The sequence below is a fragment of the Mesoplodon densirostris genome, chromosome 4 (assembly GCF_025265405.1).
Source record: "Mesoplodon densirostris isolate mMesDen1 chromosome 4, mMesDen1 primary haplotype, whole genome shotgun sequence".
Lineage (NCBI taxonomy): Eukaryota > Metazoa > Chordata > Mammalia > Artiodactyla > Ziphiidae > Mesoplodon > Mesoplodon densirostris.
Genome location: NC_082664.1, coordinates 43,568,036 through 43,581,801, shown reverse-complemented (window position 1 = coordinate 43,581,801; position 13,766 = coordinate 43,568,036). Strand labels below are relative to the sequence as shown.

General features: G+C 41.6%; 1 protein-coding gene across 1 annotated transcript in view; it reads left to right on the top strand.

Annotated features, from left to right (window-relative positions):
- Nucleotides 1-13,766, top strand: part of DAAM1 (dishevelled associated activator of morphogenesis 1) — a 179,131-nt gene that overhangs the window by 71,814 nt on the left and 93,551 nt on the right. Inside the window, exon 3 of the mRNA XM_060096127.1 lies at nucleotides 12,988-13,077. Within this exon, the coding sequence (XP_059952110.1) occupies nucleotides 12,988-13,077 (90 nt within the window). The remainder of the gene's footprint in view (nucleotides 1-12,987; nucleotides 13,078-13,766) is intronic.

The following is a 13,766-nucleotide window of genomic DNA, read 5'->3' as shown; positions in this document are numbered from 1 at the left end:
TATCCGTTTATTTATTTATTTATTTATTTTCTTTTTTTTTGCGGTATGTGGGCCTCTCACTGTTGTGGCCTCTCCCGTTGCGGAGCACAGGCTCCGGATGCGCAGGCCCAGCGGCCATGGCTCACGGGCCCAGCCGCTCCGCGGCATATGGGATCCTCCCAGACCAGGGCACGAACCCGTATCCCCTGCATCGGCAGGCGGACTCTTAACCACTGCGCCACCAGGGAGGCCCTATCCGTTTATTTTTAAAACTTGCCTTTTATACGAAGACCATGACTAAGAATAGAAAGTGTCTTGCAGGAGCTATTCAGTTCCTTGTCTTCAAGAAAGATGAAAAAATTGAGTAGCAGGGACATTTGATATTAACCTGATGGAAGAACTAAAAAACTGCTTGTAAGAAGTCATATTTTTAATCTGTTGTTCTTAATTGGAGTGTAAAGGATTGCTTGGTAATTAAGCAGAGGAAATCAGACTCTATAAAGACTTCAAAGATATATCTAGAATAGTCTCAAAGTGTTCAGTTGTCTGGAAGCCAAAAATCGTAGTCTAATGAAGGAATTGATATCAAACTTGTTCAATTTCCATGAGGTTAATTTTGTTTTTTCAATTTACAAACCTATAAAAGTCAAAAGAGGAAACCCTGTTTATCTAAAGCACATGGTTAGTTGACAGAGAAGAAAAAAAATATTGAGTAGATATTCCCTTGACACTGTGGCATTTTTGGATAAATCAACTTGATGGGTTCATAGAAAAATGTTTGGAACAGTATGAAAACATGTAGTACATCACAAAGGGAAGTGGGAGTGTAGATATGGGCTTAAATGTGTTCAGTGCTAAAATTCCTATGGGGTAGATGTGAACTACTGCCAATATACAGTCAGTTTAAAGGTGACCCCAAAACAATCCTAAACCCAGAACTTTATAAACAAATTATTTAGGCCCTGAGAACACCTGATGATTTGTGATACAGGGGATGTGGATATAGGTAGTTTTGCTTGCTTTTATCTATTGTACTTTTGAACATAACTTTGTAATACATCCAGGAATCAAGTAGGATTGGCAGTAGATCTTCATCCCAATGGACAGTATACACTTCTTTTGTACTGGTTGAGGTCCTGTCTGCTGAGAGGCAGTAAGATGGTCAAGATGGTTTTCAAAGTTTTCTTCAATCTTCTGATTCACAAAAACAAATCCAGGAAAGCTTAAGATAAAACCACAAAACCATTTTACTCTTTCTAGTTCTAAATTTATATCTTATCTCATCAAGACCATTCCAATGTCCTTTTCTCCATTTACATTTTTTTACTTCATGTTAGATAGTTTGTTATCAGTCCATTTATTTCTGGGTGCTTCTTAATTTAGATTAGGGACTGAAATGGCGGTGGGGACGCAGGGAGAGATGGAGGAAAGAAACATGAAACCTTTATTTTTTATTTATTTATTTTTTTGCGGTACGCGGGCCTCTCACTGTTGTGGCCTCTCCCGTTGCGGAGCACAGGCTTCGGACGTGCAGGCTCTGCGGCCATGGCTCACAGGCTTAGTTGCTTTGCAGCATGTGGGATCTTCCCGGACTGGGGCACGAACCTGTGTCCCCTGCATCGGCAGGTGGACTCGCAACCACTGCGCCACCAGGGAAGCCCGAAACCTTTATTTTTTAAATACAAATACTGCAAAACTATCTCTGAACTGATAATGTTATTGAGAAAATGGTTATGAGTCCCCTTGGCCTTGATGATTTTCATTATTAGGAGTCCTAAAAAGGTGCTGAGCGGTATGTATCTACTTAGCTTTTGGCTACAACTTAAAATCTGATTGTTTAACTTAACCCTCAGGCTACCATGTCCGAGTTACACAAAGTCAGCAAACTGCACTACTTGCCAACTCTTTACGTGTCCCCATACAAACCAATATAGGTTTTAAAGACTGGGAGGATAATTTGATCTCCATAAGTAGTGTGGTTTAGGTAAGCTTTCAAGTGTAATTTTGAAAATGTGTTTCAGTAATGGCTAGTTTGTACAAATAACTGCACTTGAGAATATCTATTGATACACTGGGAATCATTTAAACACCATTTGCTCTCAAAAAACATATGTCACATGGCCTGCGGGAGGTGAATGCCCAATACATGGATCGTGTATTTCATTTCTAAACTGTCCTCAACTCTTTTTCTATCCGCTGTGATTGGAATCCCCTCTCCTCCACCTTCAATTCCCAGAATTCCTCTGGAATTTCAAACTGTTTCTTGATTCGTGTTGTAGGAGCTCAGTACCAGCTACATCTTTTAGTTATGATTTTCTGGCTCATGGATGAAGGGAAAAAAAATATATATATATAATATATATATAATATATAATATATATTTTTAAAAACCAGATTCCTAAAAAAGTTGGAATTTTCCCCCTTTTGTCCAATTTTAAATGAATCTACTGGAAACATCCTACAGCTGCTAGATGTTTATTTCATTACACAATATAATATTTAAGAACTAAACTGAACCAAATGACTGGACGCTCACTTAGAATATATGCATGGGTTGTTTTCAGGAAAGATGGGTATTTCTTGGATATAAAAGAAAAAGCAAGTCCTTTGCCATCTTTTAAACAATTGGTTTGAGTTTATTCACATATGGACACTCATTATGTTAAATCCACAGTGAACATGCCTCTTCGCGTTCAGAGAGCAGAATGGTACAGGCATCCTATCTGGCTTTTTCACTCTCAGGATCCCCAGAGCAGTACCTGGCTCAGAATCAATGCTCAGTAAATGCTTGTGGCCTGGATGAGTAACTTACTATTGAAGGATTACACATGAGATGCTCAGGATGTATTTGAGTGAATGTATGCATGTGTATGTGCGGGAATTAATGACGGCTGAATCATCCAGCAGTTGGGTTCCTATTTTGAATTATTCTTGAAGTAGTCGTGATCGATTTGGGCTGATTCCTGCACTCTTCCTGCATCCCTACCCACCCATTGTCATTCTGTTTACTCATCTTCTTCATTTGGTTGTCAGTTACTGTGTGAGCACCAGAGTGGCTGGCATGAAGGATAGCAGATTAAAAGGCTGAGGGTGATAATGTCTAAGAAATATTTTCTGTCCTTAACAGTCTCTCTACCCTGTATTACGTGGTAAAATAAATAAATAGCTGCAGTGTGGGAAGAGACTCATTGTGCTAGATACGTTTTGACCCAATTAAAACTTAAAAGTGTCAGCCGAGTTGCCCAGCACGTCTCTGGAGGACATGCTGAGCTGGTGGGGAGGGGTCTGGGCGATAGCAGTGCTGGTGTTGCTGAGGGAGGGGGACGTGTATGGAACTTGGCTTCACAGTTGTCCACAGGGCCTTAGGGTGCCTCTCTCATCTGTCACCCTATAAGGTGATTCTGTGTCTCAGGAGACAAAGTCCCTCCATTCACTTAGGAAAACACTGCTTAGAAATTCTCTCAATTAAGCGTTGTCAACAGAAGTTGCATTAGATTATAAATATAAAAATTGGAAATTTGGGTGGCTGGATGGGTATTGGGAGATGATTTTAACATATATTTAGAACAGAGTTATTTATTTTAGATTACTAGAAAGCTGCTGGTGATGCAGACTAATTAAAAGTTAAAGTTACTCTAATGAGTTTCTAGTTGAAATAACACAAGGAAGCCAAATAAGAAGCCTACAGGTTTAGCAGCAGACTTTATCTAGCAAACTGGATAGTTTGCATTGCCTACTATTAAAAGTAGGAAAGGAAATAGTATAAAACAATTAACCATAGGTAGTGAGGTACTAAAAATTATTTCTATTAGTCACCCTTTGCTTGTGGGATTTCTCACTTCTTTTTTTTTATATATATATTGAATGAAAACACGTCTATCAGACACAGAGAACATTGCTGTGTAGGTGGTGGTGAGTCACATTGTGGTATTTTGTGTAATGACTAAGAACATTGGCAGAAATCGTACAGGCTGAAAACCTTCAAGGTTTGTTCTCTGTGTGTACACATCCCTTTTGGGACTTAACACTCTCCGTTGTTTTCCATTTATGTCTTTCCTGACTGGTTAGGAACAGGTAATAATTCACTGAATGCACCTCTATTTAAACAAACAAAAGTCATTTCTAACTTTCAGGTTTCCAAACCACCTCTATGAAAATAAAATACTGTTCTCAGGGTCATCGTGGTTAAATTTTAAGAGCTGTGATGGCAATTCATGACTCCTTGATGCAATGGTCATTTGCTGTGGTAAGGCTGGATGTTCATAAATTTAATGATTTAGTACAGCTGAATAGTACATTTTCTCCATCCGTTTATAAAAGGGTAATTTTTTGGTTGCCACAGTGTCACCCTTCAGCCCTCCACTGCTTTGTCTGGCCTTTTCCCCGTGATGTGGTACTTATCACCATGTCATGTGACTTCAGGCCTGTTCACTTGTCCCTCTGAGAGGGTTTGACTTCTATCTGGTGGTGTTGAGTTGTGGGATGGGAGGCGAGGGTGGACGAGGGAGAGGGCTAAATCCAGGGAAGGCACTGCTGATGTTGGGTGTATGTGAGGTGAACCCCAGGGTGTTGCTGCTTGCTGGGCATGTGGGAAACCTTTGGTGGGTGGGGTTAGGATGGGTGACATGGGCCCGTTTGCTGTGGGTAAATACCTGGTGTATTTAATTTGAAGGAGAAAAGTTAGCCTTGTGTGAATAATAAAATGTTGAACATTCTGTGAGCTCTATACAGTGAGTCAGATGGATGATTACCTTGTCAGAGACTGTTTGAAAACCAAAACCAAAACCAAACAAACAAAGCCAAAACAAGAAACCCAAACAACTCAAAATAGAAACACATACAAAACAGTGGGTTGATTGGCAGGGTGACCCCAAGGACCTGTCTTAGCTTCTCCCTTTCCTCATTTTTTTAATCTCCATTTCTCTCAGCGTTCATCATATGTCTTCCTACTTCTGTGTGAATATAGAGTTAGCTTAACTCATTAGAAATAGAAATCCTGAGTTCCTTTATTAGAGATTTCTCTTGTTAGCTGGAAACTCACTTGTTGTTGGCTTACTGAAATCTGTTGACTTGGTAGATTTTCAAAGAATAAATGCTTTAAATATTGGACTGAAGGTGTTATAAATAATCCCATATTTCAGTTTAGCTCACATCTCTGACAAGAGCTTTTCAACTCATTCAAGACCCTTATTGTATATTATCTCAAAATTCCTTCCCTTGCTTTATTTAGCAAATCAATCCATTTCCTTAGATTTGTACTGTGCCAATTGTTTTCTGATTTAAATAGATTTCTCTATAGAGCTGCCTGCTTACTCTAGAGTGTAGGACTGGTGGGATTTCTTTGTACAGAATCTTTTAGAAATGGGGCTTGATAATATGCTTTGTTAGGGATGAAACCTAGAATTTTAGTTCCTGCAGCTGGGCTTCCTTCAGAGTTCTTTTCTTCTTAATAAAAAAAGTCTAATTATTACCTTTTCTCCAAGATATAACTATATGAAATAAGTATTTTATAAAGTTATGAAAAACATAATTGATATCTTCCCCAAGAAGAAAAGCCTTTAGGGTTTTGTTCGTTGCTTTCAGTTTTTAAGAAACTTGAGCTTTCTGTGGAGAGGAGTGATGCTTGGTGCAGATGTTTCTTTTTCTTTCATTTGCTAAATCATTTTCCTTTAACTTTTAAAACTGTCCAAGAAAGAATAATATGAAAAAAAAATTCTTAGGCCAATGAAAGGAGCTAGGCCATCCCAGTCTGAGGTATAGTAGCAGGAACTAAATTTATTCTATTCATCTTTGCATTAATTGCCACTCCCCAAAACGATATCTGACATAGTTGGATTGCAAAAAGGAAAAAAAAAAAAAAGTAAGGTGAGAGGTAAAAAGTAAAAGTAAGGTGATCTAGAAGCAACCGGGATTGAGGTTGGGCTAACTACATTTGTTTGTTAATCTTAGTGAAAAACTTGGCTATTAACCCGCAGAGGAGCCAATACTCTTCTCTAGTCCACCACTCAGGAAAAACAAAAAACACTGAAAATGTTCTTCAGGACTTCAATCATTAATATTAACCTATCACCTAATTTAATGTTAAGGGACATTGGGGGAAACATTGCCTATCTCTTGGCCTAAATGGAATGCATACTAATAGAATCTATGTAATTTCCAAGGAAAGGACGGGAATATTTCATGGAAGTGATCACGGTTTCAAACAAAAATTGTATCTGAAGTTGTCACATTTCCCAGATTGAACTACTTACACTAAAGAGCTCTGCTTTTTCCCTTTCCCTCCTCTTCATACATTTGTTTTCAATCAGTTTCTCTTCTAAAGCAATTCCTCAGTTTATCTAATGTTCAACCAGAATTTTCTTTCCTTACTGTGTATACAAGGCTCTATTTTCTCTACTCTGAATTCTTTGTTTTCCTGGGGCTCCAACAACCAGGCTTGATTTTTCTTTTTTAGAACTTTATTTTTTTTTAAATTTATTTATTTTATTTATTTATTTTTGGGTGCGTTGGGTCTTCATTGCGGTGAGTGGGCTTCTCATTGCGGTGGCTTCTCCTGTTGCAGAGCATGGGCTCTAGGCATGTAGGCTTCAGCAGTTGTGTCATGCGGGCTCAGTAGTGTGGCTCACAGACTCAGTAGTTGTGGCTCGCTGGCTCTAGAGCATAGGCTCAGTAATTGTGGCACACGGGCTCAGTTGCTCCGTGGCATGTGGGCCCCTCCCGGACCAGGGATTGAACCTGTGTCCCCTGCATTGGCAGGCAGACTCTCAATGACTGCGCCACCAGGGAAGCCCTAGAACTTTATTGAGATATAATTTACAAGCCATAGAATGGACCCATTGTAAGTGTATGGTTCAGTGCATTTTTGTAAATTTGTACAGTTTTGCAACCATCACCACAATCCAGTTCTAGAACAGTTCCATCACCTCATCTCCTCTTGTGTCCATTTGCAATCTGTCTCTGCTCCTGCCTGTAGCCCCAAGCAACCACTGATCTGCTTTCTGCCTCTATAGATTGACTTTTTTTTCTTAAAAAATTCATGTAAAGAGATACTGTCTGGGGCTTCCCTGGTGGCGCAGTGGTTGGGAGTCCACCTGCCGATGCAGGGGACACGGGTTCGTGCCCCGGTCTGGGAGGATCCCACGTGCCGCGGAGCGGCTGGGCCCGTGGGCCATGGCTGCTGGGCCTGCGCGTCCGGAGCCTGTGCTCCGCAACGGGAGAGGCCGCAGCGGTGAGAGGCCCGCGTACCGCAAAAAAAAAAAAAAAAAAAAAAGAGATACTGTCTGAGGTACAGTGATCCTAATTGTTTTGTTTTCCATTATTGCCTCTTTCAGTGTTTGAATTAATTATCAAAATGAAAAATTCTCTTGTAATATTATGTTGAAGTAATTTCATAGCTTTGAAGAAACTAATGTGTGAGATGATTTCAAATTAGTTTGTACTCTGTTATTTTTCCTCCTTGCATTGATTGTGCTTTCATTCCCCAACTTGCCCAGCAATGTATCTAAATGAGTGCAAGTAGCTGGAAAAGAAAAGGCAAAAGCAATCCATCCATTTTGTAACCAAAGAATGACCCCAAGAGTGGTGTCTGTGAGATGGGGTGTAGCTTCAAACACAGAAGGTAAAACTAAAGCTAGCAGCTTCCATAAGAAACCATAGAATATTTTTTTTGATCTGCAACTTGCAAAGATCTCTTGCAGAAGACACAAAGCACTAACTCTTAAAGAAATAATATTAATAAGTTATATTTCATAATAAAACACTTAGTGATCAAAATAGACTGTTAACAAAATGAAAAGACACAGGTGAGGCAAAATACTCTCAGTACATACCTCTGACAAAGGACATGTTTTACAACAATACGACAGACAACTCAGAAATGGGCAAAAGATTTGAGTAGATACCTCATAAAAGAATACGTATGAATGGCATGTGAACTTGTGAAAAGGTATATTCAGCATCAGTTGTCATCAGGAAAATACAAATTAAAACTGCATTGAGATACCACTTCACATAAACTAGGATGGCTAAAATTAAAAAGATGCAGCACCAAATGTTTGTGCGAATGTGGAGTAACTGGAACTGCCATATATTGATGGTGGGAGAGTACAGTGGTACAACCAGTTTCTGACGCATAAAGTGCAAAAACCACTTCAGTGTATACCTTTGCCAAACTTGAAAATTGTATACTTAAGAGTGTACATTTACTGTATGTACATCTTACTGCAAAAAAGAGAAAAGAATGGGTTTTAATCGTCGAAACTCATTGATCTTCACTATGTCCCACAATAATCCCCTCTCCCTCCTTCCCAGCTGCCCCAGCTTCCCTCACCTTACTTTTTTTTTTTTTTTTTTTTTTTTTTTTTTTTGCCATCCAGCTGTCAGATATTGTTTTGGGGACTGGCAATTAATGCAAAAAATGAACAGAACAAATTTCATTCCTGCCTCCTGGGGATGAGTCTAGAAAGGGAGTCATACATGCTAATAACATAACTGCAGCAATGTGATAAATGCCGTAAGGTTAGGAGAGCAGAGAGGGGCTGCCCACCCCAGGAAAGTCAGGGTAGGCTGCCTGGGGGGATTAGCAGATCCCTTGAAAAAGCTTAGATAAACAGGATTGATTCTTAGACATGGTGGGAAGGGCTCTCTGGGAAAAGGGAACAGCATGTGCAGGAGATTCAGAAATGGGCAACTTGTGATCCCACGTGCTGAAAGGTGGCTGCTGGTGGTAGAGGAGGGGAGGGGAGGGGATGGGGAGGAGGAGGTGACAGCCGGGGCAGCAAGGTGGGGCAAGTCAGCAAAGGCCATACCCTGAAGGGGCCCTACCTACCAGCTAAGGAATTTGGACTTTATCCTAAGGAGAGGAGCTGTCGAAGCCTTCTGTCATCTGGTCTTCCTAACTAGAATCTGAATTCCATGAGCTCCAGGTCTGTTATTCATCTTTGCATCCTTTGTAATGTCTGGACACGGTTCTGGAATGGGTAGGACATCGAGTAGGTGTTGATTGATCTCTAAGGCTGTGTGATAGTCTCTTAGAATCTTGCATGCTTGTTTCAGCCATATTATTAAAACGGAATGAGTCAGAGCAGAGATACTCTTGGAATGGAGGGATGGGGGGGTCTCATTACACTCTGGGCATTGTGCCTAGGCACTCCCAATTATTATTTAATCTGTGTCACTCTCCTTGCTCAGATCTACCAGTGACCTCTGATTGCTCTCAAGATAAAGACCAAAGTTCACAGTGGCCTGCAAGGCTGCTGTTCACTCACTGTCTGCAGTGCTTTTTACCTATTTAATGCCTATTCATTTCTCAGGTCTCCCTTCAGTTCACTCACAGCCTTCACGGCCCCACCTCTCCCCACAGTAAGTGGGTTCTCACAGCTCAGCTCCGTGTGATCGTTCCTCGGACTGTGTGATTATTTGATTTCCCTTCTGCAGCCTCGAGCACATGAGCTCTGTGATACCTTTCTACTCCCTGCATCTACAATGCCTAACATTTAGTAGACACTCAAAAAATGTTTTGGTTGCATGAATTTGGTTGCTTGAGAGAAGGCTATCAGATATATATTATTCTCATTTTTGAGGTGAAGAAATTGAAGTTCAGAGGTTAAGTCACTTGTTGAAGGTTACATAATCCATAAGAGCCAGACCTGGAACTCAGGGATGTCTGACAACAGAATCCTCCTCTTCGTGTGAACAGACAGTCAGCAGGCCCACCAGGCCATGAGTGCAGCTCATGCATGCATTTTCCTATTAGCATCAGTGTCATGGTTCTACCCACCTGTTGAATGATCAATAGAATAATAGGCTAGTGGTTAAGAACATGGCTCTGGACCCAGACAGTCTAGCCTCAAGTTCCTCCTCCACCATTTACTAGCTTTGTTACCTTGGGCAGGCTGTTTAGTCTCTCTGATTCAGCTTCCCGGAAAGTGGGGTAATATTGCCCACTTTATAGGATTATTGTGAGGATAAACTAGATTAATCCATATAAAATGCTACTATTAAGCACACAGAAAGTGCTCAATAATTGTTAGCTATTACTATTATCACTACCCATGTATTCCTTCACATTTTCTTACTATAATCCCAAATTATATCCAGAGGACCTTTAGCAGTTTTTTGGGGGGTTTTTTTTGGGTTTTTTGCGGTACGCGGGCCTCTCACTGTTGTGGCCTCTCCCGTTGTGGAGCACAGGCACCGGACGCGCAGGCTCAGCGGCCATGGCTCACAGGCCCAGCCGCTCCGCGGCATGTGGGATCTTCCCGGACCAGGGCACGAACCCGTGTCCCCTGCATCGGCAGGCGGACTCTCAACCACTGCACCACCAGGGAAGCCCCTCTATAGCAGTTTTTAATTTTTTTATTTTATGGAAATTCTCTCCTTGCATGGAACCATCTCGTCTGCCCTTAAGTCCTAGTTCAACTGAGTCCTCTCAATTCAAACTTGGTCATTTCTGTGTCTCAGCAGAAGCAGGAGGTTTCTAACAGCAAAATATGGTAATATTAATCCTCTTTGCTGTGAATTTCTAGGTTTTTAGGATTTACACATTTCTTCACACCTCTTTTCAGTTAGGAAAAACACAGTGCTGAAGTGTAGTAAAGGAAGCAGTATTAATAGCACTGTTCTCTCTCACAAATTACAATCCTTTCCCCAGATTAAGCACCATATCATCAAGCTCTTTGCATAACTGACCTGACCCCCACCCCCAGAAAACCCTAGTTGTTGGGAAGTAATTTATGTCAACATTGTCCCCCCATTCATTAATACGTGAGAGCAGGTGTAACTTACAGGAAATTAAAAAGAAGAAAGGAAGAAAAATAATTACTTCACATATATGACGGTTGCACGGCAAAATTTTAACATTTTTAACATGTTCCCTTATAATGCAATTTTCTGTAAATATTTTTTATTCCTCCCCTGGTTTTCCATTGTTGAAATTCTTAACTAATTTCTTGTAGTTAGGGTGTAATAGTGTGTGGGTGTGTGTTTTAGTGACTTAACTGTTTACCTTGCTCTTAAAAGAAAATAGCTCCTGATTTGTATTTAAATGATGAGAGAACTAACTGCAGGAGGTTGCCCCTGCCTGTGCCAGGCATTAGTACCTGCTGAGTTGATGTTGCAAATCTTCATCCAGCCCTGCCAGAGAAATGACACGCCCATCCTGGAGGTGAGGAAGCAGAGGCTTAATGAGATGAAGAATTTCCTCTGGCAGACAGCATGTGTCAGACCTTCCGTGGCTAGGCTCTGGAGGTGCGGGTGTTAACAGGATAGGGCATAAGGGGATAACCAGAAGCAAGCCTGGTAAATTAAGTTGGGGTTATAAATAGAAGACCTCAAAAGACAGGCTGAGGGATGTATAATTAATTTTGCAGGCAGTGTGGAACTAATGACATTTTGCACTTCCTCCCACCTGCTCAGTCCTCAACGCTGGGCGATCGATCCGTGATGTAAGGAGCCTTCCAGGTGATTCTGTTGCTCACTCAAGTCTGAGAACCGCTGCTGTAATGTATCTGTGGCCATGCTGTAGGAAGGATGGAAAGGGCAAGGAGGAACAGTGGGAAGGCTGGTGCCAGAGCCAAAGGAGAGGTGATTAGGACATACGTTTGGGTAGTTTCATTGGAAACAAAACAAAAGGAAAAATTGTGAGAGTTTTCAAGGAAGAAATGATAGGACTTGATGACCCAGTGAAGGTAGGAGTATAAGATGGGAGGCCGTTGTTCACGAGTGGAAGAGCTGCAGATACACCCCAAAGGCATTGTACGCCTCAGATATTTGAACCTTATTATTGTGCCTTAATTTATAGCAATTTAAAATATGTCTCACACCCATCCATCTGCTGCCCTTAACTAGACTGAACTTTCCCTGTAGGGATAAAAATGTACCAGACACTCAATACCAATAATAATGTTGACCATGGATTGAGTTATCAAATGCCAAGAACTATTCTCTATGCACTTTACAGTCATTATCCCATTGTTGTTCATTAGTTATGGATGCTCATAAATTGCTTTCTGTTAGTGTCCAGTCTAAGCTGCACACCACTAGAATATTAATGTTCCAGACCCTGATCTGAGAGGCTGAGTCTGGGCTCTGGAGTCAGGTGGCTCCAGGCCGAAACCCCAGCCCCATCATTTACCAGGTGTGTGGTCTTTGAGGCGTTTACTTACCCAACCTTGTGCCATAATTTCCCCCAGCTGTATTACAACAGGTGTTATTATTACAACAAGGATGTAATCATGAGTGGAACTCTTAGGGTTGTTGTGAGAGCTAAATGAGAAAATGCCTGCACAAGGCTTGACACTTAAAGTACCTAATACATATTGATGATGCTTTTGATGATGCTTATGGGGATGCAGATGTCACTCCCTTGCTCAGAACCTTCAGTGGCTCTTCTTGGTCAAGAAAATAAGCTCCTTAATCGGGCATTTAAGATTTTTCCACAAACAAGTCACTCCTTACCTCTCAAACCTTTTGTCTGATGATTCTTTGCCTAAACCCAGTGCTTCAGCTAAGCTGGTCAGTGTCCCCCGCGAACACTCCAATCCATTACCATATCCCAGCCTTTGGTTCTGTTCCTCCACCCCTCTCGTCATGTCCCTCAGGGCCCATCCCGCTAGTCAGTGTTTGTGGAGCCATCCTTCCCAAACCCTCATCTGCAATACGATTAAATCCTTCCAAGCTCTGGAGCTTTAAAGGCTTTAATGCTCGATGGACCCTCTGCAGCAGTACAAGGTGGCCCAGAACAGTTCTGCCTGTGTTCAGCCCCCTTTCCCTACCCTTCGGTAAATGTAGGGCTGTGCCTGTCCCTCTCACTGTGCTTGGTGCCTAGCCCCAGGCCAAGGACCTGCTTTCTTAGTGCTGGTAACATACACCTATACTTAGCTTCTTGGTTTTTCCCAAGTTCATTTAAATATGTGTTGGTGTTGTTTTCTCACCCTGATAGTGCTGATAACTTCCCTTATAGGAATAACATTTAATCTGTGAAATAATTATTATTATTTTTCTTCTCAGGATGAACTTGACCTCACAGACAAACACAGGGAAGCCATGTTTGCACTTCCAGCAGAGAAAAAATGGCAAATATACTGTAGCAAGAAAAAGGTAAGCTATTCATTATGATTATGGTTAACTGCAAAATGATCATTTTGGATGCCCTTTGCTCTCCCATTTCACCACCAGAATTCAGGCAGCTCTTTATGAGGTAAAAACCAGATTGAATGTGTCCTGTTGTGGCCTCAGTGCTACATGCAGTAAAGGGCCAGCTCCTTGGATGTTGTTTTTATCAACACTTCATTGCACCCCGCACACCTCACACCATTATTCATAACGCTGTGTAAATGAGACCCAAAATAACATCAGCTTACAGAAGACTGAAGTGTTTTTCCCTTGTCCTTTACATGAAAGTTTGTGTGTAGGTAGGTGAGAACTAACACTGTGGTTTCACAATTGTAGTTTTCACAGCCCTCTGTGACTCCCTTCTAACAACTTTCCATTTCGCCATCTCTAAGGTGTGGCCCGTCCTCGTGCTGTGGGGTGGCTCTGCAGCCATTTCACATTCCAGACTAGGGGTGGAGGAAAGGGGGAGGCACAGGCTCCCCACGCCCCCACTCTTAGGGCCACGTCCAGGAGTTACAGACCTGAATTCCCCTCTCATCGCACTGTTAGCTACATGGCCACACTTCCCTGCCAGGAATGCAGTCTTATTCTGGGCAGTCATCCACACATAAAAGCAGGGGGTTCTAGTACCTTTGGAGGAGGAGAGAAAGGGTATCGGGGGCAGCATAAAAAAC